General features: G+C 33.9%; 2 protein-coding genes across 4 annotated transcripts; one reads left to right on the top strand and one right to left on the bottom strand.

The window, feature by feature from the left end:
* Positions 1-194: 194 nt before the first annotated feature.
* LOC128204212 (poly [ADP-ribose] polymerase tankyrase-2-like) lies at positions 195-6,965 on the bottom strand. 3 transcript variants are annotated; one of them, XM_052905599.1, is made up of 6 exons: positions 6,919-6,965; positions 6,550-6,695; positions 4,804-4,985; positions 3,268-4,049; positions 2,477-2,606; positions 195-1,185 (listed from the first exon to the last, which is right to left on the bottom strand). In XM_052905599.1, exons 3-6 carry the CDS (start codon positions 4,892-4,894, stop codon positions 887-889), a joined length of 1,302 nt encoding a protein of 433 aa, XP_052761559.1. In that variant the 5' UTR covers positions 4,895-4,985; positions 6,550-6,695; positions 6,919-6,965; the 3' UTR covers positions 195-886. The 3 variants fall into 3 exon arrangements, with proteins under 3 accessions (XP_052761559.1, XP_052761561.1, XP_052761562.1); XM_052905601.1 differs by lacking the exon at positions 6,550-6,695; XM_052905602.1 differs by lacking the exons at positions 6,550-6,695; positions 6,919-6,965 and adding an exon at positions 6,744-6,912.
* LOC128204213 (ATPase inhibitor mai-2, mitochondrial-like) lies at positions 6,942-15,333 on the top strand. Its single transcript, XM_052905603.1, has 5 exons — positions 6,942-7,060; positions 7,394-7,436; positions 8,169-8,258; positions 10,790-10,870; positions 14,827-15,333. The coding sequence occupies exons 1-5, from the start codon at positions 7,011-7,013 to the stop codon at positions 14,893-14,895; spliced, it is 333 nt and encodes a 110-aa protein (XP_052761563.1). The 5' UTR covers positions 6,942-7,010; the 3' UTR covers positions 14,896-15,333.
* Positions 15,334-16,916: the final 1,583 nt, after the last annotated feature.

Raw genomic sequence — 16,916 nt, forward strand, 5'->3', positions numbered from 1 at the left:
GGTCAGGCTGTGTTGGCTCTGTTTTCACGATTTTTTGTCTACTTTTATCCAAATGCAAGTTGCTATTTTGAATATGTGTGCTAAGTTTCATGATATTGAATTTTGTTTACTATTTAGTTGTAGCTTGTAAATAATTTTAACAACAATGGCAACAAAAAATATTACGACAACACAATAGCAACAACTAATCATAACAGGCTTAAGTGTTTTATTTCATTTAGCAAAATTAGTTATTTAAAGTAGATTTGTAAACATGAAAAACAGTTGATGATGATTAAATATTGAATTCTACTTCAATATATATTTTAACTGTTTCAAAAATCATCAAAATGAGACTATTATTCACATTATACCAAAAGACAATAAGGAGCTTTACTTGGTCCTGTTGTAAGGGTGTAAAGATTGTTTGAGAATTGGAGCCTTATTGTTTATAGATATTTAGCATTTATGGATAAGCAGTAAAAACAATTTGGAATTATTTTTCCCGCCTTTGCCTTGCAAAGTGGGAAAAAGTTGACTTTGGGAAAAAAATACAAAATCAGACCAAAATAGCTAATATAATGGTAAATATACATGTTCTAACTTTTTTGTCAAGATTTTGTTAATATTTCAAGAAATTCATTGCTTTTTTTATTCATAATTTAAAACATAATCTACATTTATCAAATTGGGAAAAAAATATAAAATTTTGGGAAAATGGACATTTTTTCGCCCAGAAACAGCCCAGAGAAGGAAGTAAATTGCACCAAAATTAATCACTGATAACACAAAAATTGGCATCAAAATATTATTTTACATTGAAATACACTGCAAAAATAAGCTGATACACGACATGCTATTTAATAAATAATAAAAAAAACGCTCTCTGTAGATATCTTATTAGCAATTACTGATTTCTTCTCACAAACTCTGAGAACATTTCAAAATCCTGATCAAGTGTCAAAAGTTTTTTCAACATTCCAGGAATGGGCAACAGTTTTATAGCCCCACGAAGGTCCCCGGTATGATTTAAGCAGCTCCTTATCTTATATCTACACAACCGTCGAAGACCAAGTTGGTCATTGATCTCGTATTTAAACCATTCCCTCCATTTTGAACCCTGTGTTGACCTTGGCTGGACCCAGCTGTCATCTGGGCTTAGTCCGGCACCCGCTAAGGTCAAATAGGCTCGAATTTGGGCAACAACTGGAAAAAAGTATTATAATTTATACCTTTCTCATTTCAGTATATAAATGCCAAACAAATACAATCAAGTGCTACACATAACTAAAAAGAATTTCAGTTATAACAATGTTATAACAACAAACTATGCTTTCGATGCTTTGTTCATCCACAAGTTCATATTGACAAACCAGTAAACAGTCAAGGGGTACTTAGGTAGATCTAGATATGGGAAGAAAGGCTGATAAGCCGATTGACAGTCATCATTATCATGCAGCAGACTATTTTCACAAACTAAACATGTTTGTCATATCAAATATAACTAAGAGCACTGCGGTGCTTATGCTAACGTCTGTTCTGTTTGTTTTTATAAGGGGCATAAGTGGCAACTATTAAAAGGAAGAGTAATGGGCCTTGTTACACAAGTGCACATTGTCACTGTTAATATGTATACAAAGTTTCATGTGGATATCTTGAATGGTTATTAACTAAAGACCAAGTTCAAGTTTTTGCATTAGCATTTTCAACCAACCAAGGGGCATTCCTTGACACTTATTCAAGATAATGAGTCTTACCTTAATGTACTAGTACACATGTAAAATTTGTGACAAGTAAAATGTGTATTAAGTTTCATGTGAATGTCCTGAATTGTTATTAAGTTATGGCTTGAATGGATTTTGAGTTATGGGGGCCAAGTTTTTTGCACGATGGCACAAACCCTGATGACATTGTTCAAGGCTACAACAATAACTCAACATTTTTTCACCAAAATTGCACAAAACTAAAGAGTGAGAAAAATTTACCTAAATTTTGAAAAAATGAAGTAAAGCAGAAACACAGAGAAAGTTTGTTTAAGAAAGTTTTGACAACATATTACAGGCAACAGATGGTCGCAATTTTGCTGATGGGGAGCCATTGTCTGATACCCCGATTCACTGCTATGCTATGCTTCATTGTGTATTGTGGGCGATTTGGCTAAGAAATCTCGTAATCATGATCGTAAGTTATTCATTGGTTCAACAAGGTACCAGATGCCCGTGGAAAAATATCCTGGCGAAAGCCGGGATTGAACCAGGTCCGCCATTTCAATACAATAATTTTTGCCAGTAGTCAAGACCACTGGGCCATGGAGGTTATTGAAGAACATTTTATTGTAACATGCAAATTCATTGGAAGAAGATTTGTCTCCCCTGCCTCATGCATATTCGTTCAAACAAGACATTGTCAGTTAATTGTACCATGGCATTTATGAAGTATAACCAAATGAAGTACCATGGCTGCCGACGATGATAGGTAGCTAATAGTTCAAGTTTACCAGAGCAGGAATCTGTACTGAAGCCATCTGAGGGATACAATCTGGGATCAATGCCAGCATTCAGCAGCATCTTAACACATGTGAACATATCCGTGTCATTAATCCGATGATCCATGAAGTATATCAGCGACTGAAAAATGCACAGAACTATGGTCTTATTGGTATAAAAGCTGGACCTATGATTACAACCTAATATTAAGTTTCAGTTACTAAATATGTAAAGTTTGTTTGAATTCATATTCATATTTCAAGTTGTAATCAGAACAAAAGAAAAATTTGATCATCTTAAAGATGCACTCTTACTCCCAAATGGAATTACCACAATTAATGCAATTGTTTTAATATACCAAAAAGGATGAATAAATGTCAAAAACAATGGTTCTTATGAGGGATACCAAATTTAATTTGAAAGAAAGGTTCCGAAAACATGGTATTTCTACCATATGAAATGAAAGTAGATCAGAGTAAATCTTTTAGCATTCACCATTCATTTAATATTTTTGTGTTTTCAGCTAGTAAATACACAGTCATAATCTTGTTATAAGTCATTAATATTTTCAATAAATGCATTTTTTAATGAGCAGTTTAAGGTTTATCGCTTAAAATTTATGTTTGTTATACATGTGTATTTTGATTTTGAATTAGAGTGCCACATCACATTTAATTCTTTGAAGGCAGGAGGGTGTGCATTCTGGTCTCCATGAGGGATTAAGGGTGCTTCAAAAAAGGACACCCTTCCATAACCCTCTAGTTGAATTCCTAGAACACAAACACAGAATTTGGAAACCTACCTGTAACAAACTGGAAGGTATCCGTCTGCTCCTTTCATAGAAGTTGAACGCTGTCATCAGCACTACCCTTTCTGGATGCCCCTCTTTATGAATTGGTGACACTTTATTGTAGCTAGCTAAATGGAGAAGGGATTGCCCGAACTTATCTCTTAGATTAGGATTTGCCCCATTCTTAAGAAGAAATTTGACTGTATCATTTTGTAAAAAGAAAACATTTTGAAAAATCGGGCTCCATCCATAGTTATCAGCAACATTTATATCCATTCCATATTTCAGCAAAATTTCTGCAATTGTCAAATTTCCTGACTCACAAGCTCGATGTAAGGGCGTTCTGCCACAGTTGTCTTTCAAGTTCGCATCGGCCCCCATTTTTAACAAGTATTCCGATAACTCCACATGTCCAAACCACGCAGCGAAATGCAAAGCGGTGGCTTTCCCATTGTCTCTGACATCAATATTGCACTGTCCCTTTTTTGACCCCTCGATTAAAACTTGAGCTTGAGGGACCGAGCCATTATTTGCTGCGTAATGTAATGGCTTCCAACCCCATGGAGTCAAATCCCCGTAATTCACATCTGTAACCTCAGCATCGACTAACATCCTGACAATGTCAAGATTACTTGTAGAGTTTTGATCTAAAGCATGAGTCAGAGGTGTTTTTACTAGCATAATTGTAGCGTTCGTATTAACGCCATTATGAATCAGAGATTTAACTTTTTCTGTGTCTTCATGCTCTATCGCTGACACGAGGTGAAACTGAAGCTCTTTTTGCCTTCGCTTTTCTAGAAAAAGAAGAAGCAAATAAGTGAACTTAAAAAGTATAATTCTTAAAATATTGGGTCAGACAAAATGTGTTAATGATTTTCAGGAATTGTGGAGATAGTTAAACAGTGTGTCCACTTAAATCATTTTGTGAAATGAAAAAAAAAGATGCAAGCACTTCAATCATAACTTGTATATTTCAAACTTAAACACATTAAAGGGACTCGCTCATGTTTTTGTAAAATGCACTTTTTTTGTATGACGAAATTAAGTATATTTTTTTCTTAACTTTCTTGCTTTCTAACCACCCAAAAACCAAAATACTTATTTATACTCTAACTGTTGTTTTTTCTGCAATTTTAAAATCATAGAATAAAAAAAATAAAAAAAGTGTTTTCAAATGCATTAAGGGGGGAAAACTAATTTTTGGTCCAAAACCATGAGTGAGTACTTTTAACTAAAAGTGATATTGATACACTAATAAAAGACTTCATAAGTCAGTTATTTAAAAGCTAGGTATCTAATTACAGTTTATTTTATTCATGTTCATATATTTTACAAAACAGATTGAGTTGATTTCAAAATGGTACATAAACAACTACTCTGAAATAGTACAAGTAGCTCAAAAGGTTTTGATCAGAACCAAAAAGTGTGACCATGACAATGCAGATACGACATCACCAGATAAAATCATCTCTCTATATATGTCTGCCATACCTTGCAGGAGACAAAAAAAAAGTGCAAAAGAAAGTACATTTTTGAAAAGAAACCTACCCGAGAACTCATCATCTTCCAGCAGGTCAGGTGGCAGGAAATATCTGCAAGGGGGTGAGGGAGGTGGTGGTGGCTCCGGTATTGAATCCATGTCAAAGGTCTAGTATTACCAGTCTTGTATCTACAAGGGGATGCAGTCTGACACTTTCAGAGAGCTTGTGTTACCAGTCTGGACTCCGCTCCTGAAAGTATTAATTTTAGAAATGAATGTATACATCAATTTGAATGATTTTTAAAGACCTTGATAACATTAATTTTTTAACTTTAACGACCCGTAAAATAGCAGCCAAGAGCAATTCAAAAATGAAATGAAATTGGTGTGGCCATATAAAAAATCAAAATTATGTTTTTATATCGTCTGTCCATTATTATTTAAGTACATTAGTGGAATCCAAGAAATAGAATATTATTTTTTAAATCTCTGCTGCAGTATTATATAGATAATTTCCTGACACAAAAAAAACGAGTCCCTGTCTCAAATTCCTTGCCAGGGACCCCTTTTTTCAAATTACTGTGCATCAATCGATGTGACCCCCAAAATGGACTTTTGTTAAGTAATTAGTAGCAATCTGATATAATTATACTGTCTTTATTACAGTTATTGGACCATTGCAATATTTAGCATGATAATTGTTTGCAATATTCAATTGATCACTTTACATAACTAAGATACATTACATGATAACTTAATTACTTAAACATTGACATAAAAACAAATGCGACGTCAAAGATGCAACAGATCCCTTCAGAGAAAAGCATGCTCGACCCTGAAGGGGTCAACTGGTCTTTATATACATGTACACACAGAGCCCGAGCTTTGCTAATTTGCATAATACCAACCAAGAAAAGGTTGAACACTACTGTGAAAATAAGGTAGCATATCATATTTAATATATTGGTAAAAGCTATCTGCATGTGTAGAATGTCTATGCAAGTAAAAATCTTATTTTCTTAAATAGGTGCCAGAAATTAAGTGTTTGGTGGTGTAAGGGAAGGCAACACTGGCTGAAGACATCAACATGTTAAGCTATTACTGAAATAGCTTCACAAGTGTAAAGGTAGCAAGTTTGGGTAACAAATGTTTAAGTAACAAAGTTGTTCCTGATATTAAATGGCAAATCTTTGTAATAATTTGCATAAATGAAGTCTGAGCTCCAATACTTACAACCAATATAATTTGTTTTAACACCTGGCTACCTGCTTACCGGGTCAGGGAAAGATAATTTTAACGAAAGTTTAATCAATTAATTTACCAAAGGGTACTTAGTTAAATTGAGGTAATGTTTGTCTGACCAAACATCCCTAAAATGTGTGCTTTGGTTTTAAACTAATAAACATATTGTAGATGTTTGAATCATTGATTTTAGCTTATCGTAAACAATAAAAATATATTCATACAATATATCATCCTCGGCACCCAGTGTATTATAACCTATATATATATTATAATACACTGGGTGCCGAGGATGACAATATATGTAACCAAGTTGTGTTACTCTAGATAGTTAGTCCATATAAACAGCCGCTTCAGAGTCTTTGATAATTTTTGGGTTGGCGACTCTTCGTTATAGGGAACACAATAAATATCCAAATGTTAAAAAACGTTTCCTAAACGTGCATTATTGTGGCTATCTAGATAGTATGTTGGTAAAGAAGGTTTATTTTAATATGCTACTTTCTAACTGATTGTAGTCATTGTACATTAATATTGTGTTCTAGGAAACCTGGAACATTTAATGGACCTACTTATTGAAAATCAGTGACTGCATTAGTCAAAACATTCCTCAAGGAAGAAAGTATTTTTGACTGGTTCGGCTGTCAAACCTATAACGGCTGCTGCCACTTGAGTTACTTCAGTCAAGAGTCTTGATGCAAGACCATTGACCATTGATCTGAAATAAATTTTATTCATTGTTGACAATGAGTCCAAAAAAGATAACCATATAAGCTGCTGAGTCTGGGCTTGCTTATTTACAAACCAAAATTCTGTCATAGTTGACGACATAATATTTAAATATTTCCAATGGACAAATGTGTCTTCAATAGCAAGCACATGGTCTAAAATCCATTTTCAATACAGCTTCGGCTAAAAAAGTAAAAACAAACTGTATTTACTTGGAAAATAATAAGAGAACTATTTAACCGGAAGTGTTTATTATCCGGTGTCTCAATTAATTTTTACTTCCGGTAGCGTCCAAGTAAACAACATGGCACTAAGATTAACAACAAAAGTTTTTCAACCTATGAGGATTCTTGGGTAAGGCTTTATTGAGTCATATTAATCATATCTTTATCTGTCTCCATATGCCGTTGCAGTGAGTTGTCAATTTGTAGAAATTGCGATACAACTCAATATTCGTTCATAATAAATAAGTGGGTGGGGAATGTGAACAGGTGAAGGTCAATATTTTCTTAGAAATTACGCAGTTATTAGGTGTTATTTCACCATATAGATAAATAATGCGTTTTATATTGCAGAGTTGTTGATTGTGAATCATTAGTAACACTTTTCTGTGAGAAGTGAAAGTAGGAGAAAATCTGAAAATAGACATCTTGGAGATCTCTGAACAGTTGTACCATTTTGTTTCAGAGTTCGAGCCATGTCGGGAGATATGGGCAGTGGTGCAGGAAAGGTATGATCATATTTTAGTTGAAATTGCACAAGGAAACAAATTCAATATTGCATGCACAAGTTTACATTTCAATATGCTTGCCAATTGTACATCGTCAAAACTTTGAAAATAATTTAGTCAACAAATAATTGGGACAAGCAATAATCTGCTTAAACAACACCAGTAGCTGTCTTTAAACCAGTATTAGAGATTTTCCAGCAAAATTTGGGAAGAAGCTTATTCTTGCAGTTTTTGGAAATATTTCAGCATTGCATCGTTCTATAATATTCTGTCAAGTTGAAATTTTGGCCAAGGATTGCATCATTTAAATACAGGCAAATCTAGAATAGTTCACACGAGAAGAAACAGAAAAAAGCAAAGTATTTTAAAGACTTAGAAATATTTTTTTGTCAACAAATTATTTAGAAATGAATGTAACTTGTTTGTTTACATGTGAGAACCCCTTTGTAGTCACGAGATTTGTCACCCTGTAATGAAAGGTTATTCATGCTTTATAGTGAAGGCAGCTGAAAGCTGATATGAATCACTCTTGAATATAAACCAATCCTGGTGTCCTTTGTGAAAGGCCAAGAGAAGATTCAGCTAGGGTGTGATTGAACCCATAACCTCTTGGGTGAAAGACAAACACCTTTACCACTAGACCACTCTCATGTTTAATTTTATGCTCTATTTTAGGTAGGGAAAATAACACTGTTATGTATGGTTTTATTTAAAATTTCTTGATTTTTACAGGGTGGAGGCAGTGGTGGCTCAATCCGTGATGCTGGCGGCTCGTTCGGCAAGATGGAGGCTGCGCACGAGGAGCAATATTTCCGAAAATTGGTTTGTTACTTTATACTTGACTATGTGGTCAAAACTTCAGTTACTATGGAAGGAAAATCACGATTTGTCACTTGTGTCTGAATGCAGACTCAAGACTGTTCGTAATTTTGGTCCCAGATGACTTCCAAATGTTCTGGAAATGATGTCAGTAGTTTTTAATGCAAATGCCAAAATTATTACACAAGCATTTTCATGCTGTAAAAAATTTCCAAATCTGGAAACAATACCTTAAGTGATGTTTCAGTTTTTCACAACCTCTCAAATGTATACATGAACCAATATTTTTTACTCTGAATGCATGTGCAGTAAAACCTCTCTAGTCAGACCACCTATTGCCTAATAGCGGATGGGTCTCATTACTGAATTTGTGATGATTACGGTTGTGAATGGTCAAGTTGTGGATTACATAATAATCTTACTTTGTTTTGCTGGGTGTTGGTATTGCGCAGTTAATTTTCTAGTTTGTACATACATGTATGTTTGTGTCAGTTTATATATAGGTCCTGTAATTAAGTTTTCACAGAAAGTCTCCCTTAACAGTCATCAAAACTTTTGGATTAACAAGCCCGAATTCTTATACTATTGCTTGGCAGCGAGTTTTTTAACAAGCCCTGCTATATAAAATTTAGAATTTGAGCAAGCCCGAAAGACATTTTACCAGTGCAATGCTTGTGTTAATTTCGACCACTGCCCTATAATCCAATCAAAAGGATTTAATTAAAGACCAATATATAAAACAAATCGATCTTATTTGCCGGGTTGGTCATGAAAATGGGGTGGTTACATATAGGGTTTTTACTGTATCTTATAAACACTCAAAATGGTAAAATAATTTTATATTTTTGGCTTAGAATTCTGTTGTTAAAAAAATGACTCTTTTTGAATTATAAGCTTTAAAGGTTTTAAACTTCATATAAAAACATACTATTAGAAAATAATAATTATTTAACAAACTAAACATAAAAACTGTAGGGTCTGAGCCTATTTTGTAGGAAGATTTGTTTTACCCGATCCAAATGTCATTTTTTTAGGCCTGGGTGTTTTTTGTTGTTGTGTTTTTATGACATTAATTGCAGTCCTTACAAAAAAGTCTCCAATTCAAACAAATACTAAAAAATTCCCTTACAAAATGAATGTTAAGATGCAGTTAAAAGGCTCAAATTAGAACCGCTTCATTGGTCTGGTCTCATCAAGACAATTATTGGTGTTAGATATTTATTGGGTAAGATCACAATATATTTCACCGAGTGGGAACCAACGGTAAAATATTTACTTTTGGTGTTCTTGACATGAAATATTTTGCGACCTTACACTGAAACAAGCATTTTTAGCTCGACTATTCGAAGAATAGGTGGGCTATACTACTCGCCCCAGCATCAGCGTCGGCGTCCGTTTAAAGTTTTAGGGCAAGTTGGGATTTTCACTTAAAACTCCAATACCATTCATTAAATTGACTTAATACTTCACACAGAAGTTCAGAGCCATCACATAATGAGGTTAGATAACTCCATATTATCGTTTATACAAATTATGGCCCCTGATTGACTATGGAACTTAGGTTAAAGTTTTAGGGCAGGTTTGGATATTGTTTAATAACTTCTATACCCTTCATTCATTTGACTTAATACTTCACACAATTGTTCAGGACCATCACTCAATGAGGTTACATAACTCCATATCCTTAATACAAGTTATGGCCCCTGATTGACTTAGGTTAAAGTTTAAGGCAAGTAAAAGTTAAGGGCAAGTTGGGATTTTAATAAAAAAAACTTCTATACTGTTCATTAAATGTACTTAATAAAATTCAAAATTATTTACGACCATCAAGAAACATAACTCCGTTTTAAGCCTAAATACAAGTTATGGCCCTTGAATTTTTTTATTTATTTTTTTTATTATTTTTTTTTAATTCCTTTGAAAGGCATATTTGTATATTCTTAACCACATTTTCATAATGGGAAATCAAGTTATTTGACTTGCGTCATTGTTTGGGCGGGCTGGTGGGAGGGCAGTGCGAAGTCACCTTATGTATCGAATAATTTTAGTTAGGTTTGACATAAAGAGACCAAACTATGTATTATTACATCGTTATTGTATTCTAAGTCAAAGCGGCGTAGTCGAGCGCGCTGTCTTACGACAGCTCTTGTTTTATTAAAAGATACCATAAAGGGATATATAATGACAGTTATTTGTAGTTTTTTTTTCAGGAAAACGCGCAAAATGATTTATGATATGGGAACATTACCTCCAAGCTGTGTGCTTGCTGAAGTTGCGAGCGTGAAGTCATTTCAGAAATGACATCTTGAAATCATTTTCCTGCTCTGTGCATGCTGATGTTTGAATTGGACTGGGTTAAATTTTACAATTGAAAAATACCAATTTGACATTTTCACTGGTTCAAACAGTGAAATATATATTTTCTTATCACTGTTAAATCCCCATAAACCACTGGAAAGCATAAAAGACAGGAATCAACTGAAAAAATTATCAAGTTCCTTAATTTCATCTTCATATCATGTGATACCTTACAGAGAGATGAACAGCTGAAAGCTTTCAAGAAAAACGTTGACGAACAGAAAGACTTTCATGAAGATGAAATCAGAAAACATCAGGTTTGTTACATATGAATTCAACCTCTGTGTATTGCTGTATTAACCTTTGTATTGTATTAACAGAATGCTGAACAGCTCGACGAGATCAAAAAGCATTCCATTCTCTTCCATGATGAAGAAATTAAGAAGCATGAGGTTTGATTGTTAAAACCGTTTATTTACATGTTAACTGTTGGTTTGCTAATTTGTTTGGATTGTTCTATCCCCTGTTGTTTGTTATTGTTGTGGATGTATAATCCGCTAATGTTGGATTCGCTTTTGTTTGATTTGTTAAAGCTGCACTCTCACAGATTGAATGTTTTTACAACTTTTTTATTTCTTGTCTTGGAATGAGCCAATTTTTGTGAAAATTAATGGAAACCAGTTATATAAGACGGCTGACAAAAAATTAACATTTCATGCATTTTTCTTAAACCGTTAGTAACGGTTTAAGCCATAAAACATTTATTTTCGAACGGAAATATGAAAATCTGCGATCTGATCTTTTGTCAGCAGTCTTATATCACTACGTTCAATCTGTGAGAGTGCAGCTTTAAGAAGGTTAATGTTTGAATTGTAAAAACTGCTAATATTTTGATTGCTTAGACCCCTAATGTTGGATCCACTATTGTTTAAATTGTTAAACTTGCTAATACTTTGAAAGCTTTGTCCCCTAATGTTGGGTTTTCGGATCCACTTGTATTAGAATTGTTTAACCTGCTAATATTTTGATGGTTTAGTCCGTTAAACTTGCTAATGTTTGGATGATTGATCAAGATTAAAAGCCACATGTTTTTATAATAAATGGCATTTTTACGACGCACTATTTTGTTTTATGATGTCATTTTAATATTTGGTTAATTTACCCGCTTTTGTTTTATTGTTTGATCTGCTAATGTTGGTTTGTTGGATCCACTATTGTTTGAATTGTTAAACCTGCTTATGTTTCAATTGTTAGATCGGCTAATGTTGGTTCGTTGGATCCGCTATTGTTTGAATTGTTAAACCTGCTTATGTTTCAATTGTTAGATCGGCTAATGTTGGTTCGTTGGATCCGCTATTGTTTGAATTGTTAAACCTGCTTATGTTTCAATTGTTAGATCGGCTAATGTTGGGTTGTTGGATCCGCTATTGTTTGAATTGTTAAACCTGCTTATGTTTCAATTGTTAGATCGGCTAATGTTGGTTCGTTGGATCCGCTATTGTTTGAATTGTTAAACCTGCTTATGTTTCAATTGTTAGATCGGCTAATGTTGGGTTGTTGGATCCGCTATTGTTTGAATTTTTAAACCTGCTTATGTTTCAATTGTTAGATCGGCTAATGTTGGGTTGTTGGATCCGCTATTGTTTGAATTGTTAACCCTGCTTATGTTTCAATTGTTAGATCGGCTAATGTTGGTTGTTGGATCCGCTATTGTTTGAATTGTTAAACCTGCTTATGTTTCAATTGTTAGATCGGCTAATGTTGGGTTGTTGGATTTGCTCTTGTTGGGAACGCTGAACTAAATCTGTCTCCTTGTTAAATCCACTTTTTTTATGGGTCAAATGGTTTGTTTAAATTACAGGCTTATGTTTTTCAATTTTAAATACTTCTATAATCCCTATAAATAAACTGACCTTTTGTCGATTTAGCTTGTCAATTTTTTTAGTATATATTTTTTCTGAAATTTGTCATACATGTTGGTGTCATTGTCAGCATCTTACAAACATATCTGACCCAAAATATCTAGCTCGTGGAATGCTTAGAAAGTTAAATGGTCTTGGTAAGCCTTGAGTCTGACCTAAATATTTTGTGTCTCAGACACATTTAAAAAAATAAGGACCAGGCCCAAATTTCTCGAAACTTTTTAAGCTTAACAGGCTTAAGTAGCTTATTTCAATTAGCCAAAATACATACTTAAATTTAATTTAATTAATGAAAAATGGTTCAACAGTGTTCTGCCAAGGACGCGCCCTTGCGCCATTGGTGCAGAAAAAATCGGGATGGCGCAACGAAATACCTGTAGACGGGCCGATCGGCGCGCCCGTTTTTCGAAAAGCCGTTCTGACTTAATTGAATTTTTAAAGAGCCGTTTTTACTTAATCGATTTCTTTTTCAGAAGTTTTACAGCAGAGCATTCATTCGATAAAACAACGATTTTCATTGGTCCGAATACATGTAACTATCCAACTGCGAGGGGTAGTATATTTTTTTTACTAAATTCAATGTCATCATCAAGGCTGAGAAAAAGAAAACAACTCAAATTGGGGGGGGGGGGGGGGGGGGAGATATAAACAAATTCAATTTCAATGAGGCCCTGGTGCATTAGAGGAATGCAAAACAGGAAAATATTCCTGGGTGGGGAGGGTTACAATTTAGCGATGTGATTTGTTCGCGGAATTCCGCGGAACTAATGGCCCCAAGGACCCCCCCCCCCCCCAAAAAAAAAAAAAAAAAAAATAAATAAATAAAAATAAAAGATTTTTTATTTTTTTTAGCTGATTAAAAAAGATACTAGTGTGCTTTGGGGCCAATTTTTCTTCTACGGCAGTGTGCTTTTGACCCCAAAAGTGCCCCAATGACCGAAATGATTTAAGCCCTACAGCTGCCAGGTCAATCACATCCCTGATAAAGCATAACAACACATTGACATGTGAAACTGTTCTTAACATATATCACTGTGTCTCATTTGTGCCATGTTTATAGTTTTTTTTCTAAATGTCAAATGGATCTGTCCAATATTTGAGAATACTGATGTCATGTGGATGTTTCACCATGTATATAATGGGTAAATAAAACACTTTCATTTAAAAGTTTTCATTTTTCCCTGGAAAAGGTCATGGCCCTTCACTTTTGAAAATGGCCCCTAATTTTCATGACTGCTGGGCCATTCGGCCCCATCTTTTTCAATCCTTGGCAGAACACTGGTTCAATGTAATAAACATGTACAGATAATTCCTATCTAAAGTATAAAAATTCTTAAAGAAGTAAATATTAAGCAAATTATTGAAAAACAAAAATAGTGAGTTTAGCTTAATCCTGTTATAAGGGACTTAAGAAGTTTCGAGAAATTGGGACCAGGGCCACAGAATTTTTGTTCATTACGCTCATTATTCGTAGTTCATATTCTCTTAAAAAATAGTAATTATATCATGTGTAATGAAACCGCTAGAAGACTTTATTATGGTACTTCATGTAGTGAACAACGAAGTTGAAAGTTGCCCTTGTTGGAAAAAGTCAGATTTTATTTTTATTATTTTTTAACTTTTTATTTAGAAAAAACAACAACAATACTTGAATATTTATTGAAGTTGGATTAAAATACAACCTACATTTTTAACCTTTAATATTGCAGATAGGCAATCATTAAGTAGTATGTTAAATCATAAAGAATTTCAACTTTCGCGGGTGTTTAAAGATCCGCCTTCTGCCAGTCATCCCTACGTCAGATTTTGCATTGACAATGTGTCAGTCAATGGGGTTGTATTCTAAGACAGATAACCTGAAGTAATAGTTAGATGATTAAGAAAGGGCTCTTGCTGCGCTCACTCCACCCATTCTTAATCATGAAAATATTACTTCATGTCATCAAACTGTAACTTAAACTTAGATTGCAGTGCTGCTTTAGATTCATAACATTTTTTTATTAAGCCTTATGTAAGTGTGAAATGTGACGACCTTACTTTTTAAACCATTATTTATTTTCTTACATTTCTTTTTTACTGAATCTCAGAATATTTTATTGATTTGAATCTTTATAATGTCATATAGATGTACTAACATTGTCCCCGCCTAGATTTTCATTATTATAACTAAAACATATATACCAATAATATAATAATAATATAATAATGATATATAATAATAACCAATTATATATAAATCCTTTGCATGTATACTCATTTGTTAGCTTTGTGCTGTTGCGATGAATATCGCCAAGCATTAAAGGTTGTTGTTGTTGTTGATGTTTAAATTGTTCTCTTCTTTACCTTTATAGGAGGCGATAGCTCGACATAAGAAACAGCTTACAAAGTTAGATGAAGTGGATGGTTCAGACTCCAACTAGATTCCAGAACACCTCGTTGACTTTTGCTCTCAAGTGCTAAACAGTTTTAGGTTGACGGTTTAAAGATTAATATTGTTTTGTACATCAGGATATGTTTCTGAAAAAGATGGTTATGACCTCATTGTATAATGTGTGATGTTAGAGTCATTTGTGGGTACAGCTATTACTGTAATACAATAGTTCCCTCGATGAGAAAGATTGTTAGGATTATCTTTTTAGGATAAATACAACTTAAATAAGAAATAATACAAGTTTTGAGTAATACAATTGAAAGCTTTTTTTTAATTATTTGAAAAATGATTCTGATGATTTCTTCATGTGTCAGGAGGCATTAAGTATGTGTGCTGTATTTGGTTTGAGTTTTTCTTTGAAATTGATTATTATTATTTTTCATTGAGAGAATATGTTGTAGAATAAATTATGAACTTTCTAAAATAATGTGTTTTATGATCCCCAAAGCCAATTAATAAGAGCTTTTTTGTAGGGATGGAAACCGGATACCAAATCGGTATCCGGATATTCGTATCAATTATTTGAATACTATCTCGGATACTCGTATCAAATTGTTTTCATAATAAGTAAATTTCCTATTATATGTCACCCACCTTCTGTTATTTGACATAATTGTCCACTTAATTTATAATTCGTCATATGGCAATTTCACTTTTTCATTCATTCTTTCTCAGTCTTAATAATTTATAATGTTATAATCAAAGCTAAACAACTCATTTTACGTCATAAAACTCATTATGAATACCACATAAACACCTTGCGAATTTGATAGTCACTTCGGCCGAGGTGGTTGCTTGGTTACTGCCATGTGCTTACGAGTTTGTTATGTATTAGCAGGTTTCACGTTAAATGCCGCTTTGATTATTTGATAGTTGTTTGTAATTTTATTTCATTACATTGTTTGATTTAATGCAATACCTACAATTTCTTCGGTGTTTTGTAATGAAGGATATAATTGTATTTATTGTTCATGCATATTCATCAAAAATACCATTGGTCATTAATAGCTTTGATTGCACGACCCTTATCTTGTGATTGGACGATCAATTCCTACGGATTAATGATCAATCCGTTTAATACCAACTAGTGCCAATTAGTGTCAACTGAGCACATCTGAGATTATGAAACAACACTTGCCATTGTAAACAAGGTCATAGAACTTCACAGGGTGATGCACAAGGACACCTGAAATATATCTGAAAAGTTTTATTACAATTGCTATGTCCCTGCTAAGCTATTGAAATTTCAATTCTTAACGAATATTCGAATACCCATTTTGGTATCCGAATAATTGAATGATATCCGGATACTCGTACATTCGCTTCCATCCCTACTTTTTTGTAAAGCATTCAAAGAATTTCTCTATAACTTGGCCAAAGAGTTATGCTCTAATTTTAGTTTTTTTAGTCTATTATTTCAAACAAATATTTAACATATCCTTGGTAACTTACCTCATAACTAAAAAAAAATCAAGATATTCAAATGAAACTTGGTACACATGTTGCAATGTCCAATGTGCAACCGACTAGCAAGACCCATAACTCTGGGTTTAAAAATTGCTGAATTCTACCCGTTATGTTTTTTTAATGAAAAAGAACTTGTCCAGGCAATAGAACTACTAGACATATGGTTAGGTTATAAATCATGTAATGCAGTGTTGACCAGTGATTAGTCAATCTTCAAGTTGATTTCAGGTTCACTGGTCTCAGTCTGTCTGAGTTTTAAGACAATGATCCCAGGCCCCCTTTCATGTCTTTAGTTTGAAGGCCAAGATCACAGACCCCTTGAATTTGAGGCCAAGGACACAGTCCCATTTGAGTTAAAGGCCAAGGACACGACCCCTTTGAGTGTAAGGCCATGGACACGACCCGCTTTAAGTGTAAGGCCATGGACACAGCCCCCTTTGAGTGTAAGGCCATGGACACAGCCCTCTTTAAGTGTAAGGCCAAGGACACGACCTCTTTGAAGTGTAAGGCCATGGACACAACCCCCTTTGAGTGTAAGGCCAA

This window comes from Mya arenaria, chromosome 10, assembly GCF_026914265.1.
Source record: "Mya arenaria isolate MELC-2E11 chromosome 10, ASM2691426v1".
Classification (NCBI taxonomy): domain Eukaryota; kingdom Metazoa; phylum Mollusca; class Bivalvia; order Myida; family Myidae; genus Mya; species Mya arenaria.

What these genes read in the sequence shown, in the direction of transcription:
- LOC128204212 (XM_052905601.1), bottom strand. Translation starts at nt 4,894, where the DNA reads ATGGATTCAATACCGGAGCCACCACCACCTCCCTCACCCCCTTGCAGA. An exon ending in GGAAGATGATGAGTTCTCGG is followed by an intron (nt 4,050 to 4,803) that starts GTAGGTTTCTTT and finishes TTCTTTTTCTAG; the next exon opens with AAAAGCGAAGGCAAAAAGAG. An exon ending in CAGTACAGATTCCTGCTCTG is followed by an intron (nt 1,186 to 2,476) that starts GTAAACTTGAAC and finishes ACTTTTTTCCAG; the next exon opens with TTGTTGCCCAAATTCGAGCC.
- LOC128204213 (XM_052905603.1), top strand. Translation starts at nt 7,011, where the DNA reads ATGGCACTAAGATTAACAACAAAAGTTTTTCAACCTATGAGGATTCTT. An exon ending in CAACCTATGAGGATTCTTGG is followed by an intron (nt 7,061 to 7,393) that starts GTAAGGCTTTAT and finishes ATTTTGTTTCAG; the next exon opens with AGTTCGAGCCATGTCGGGAG. An exon ending in ATGAAATCAGAAAACATCAG is followed by an intron (nt 10,871 to 14,826) that starts GTTTGTTACATA and finishes TTACCTTTATAG; the next exon opens with GAGGCGATAGCTCGACATAA.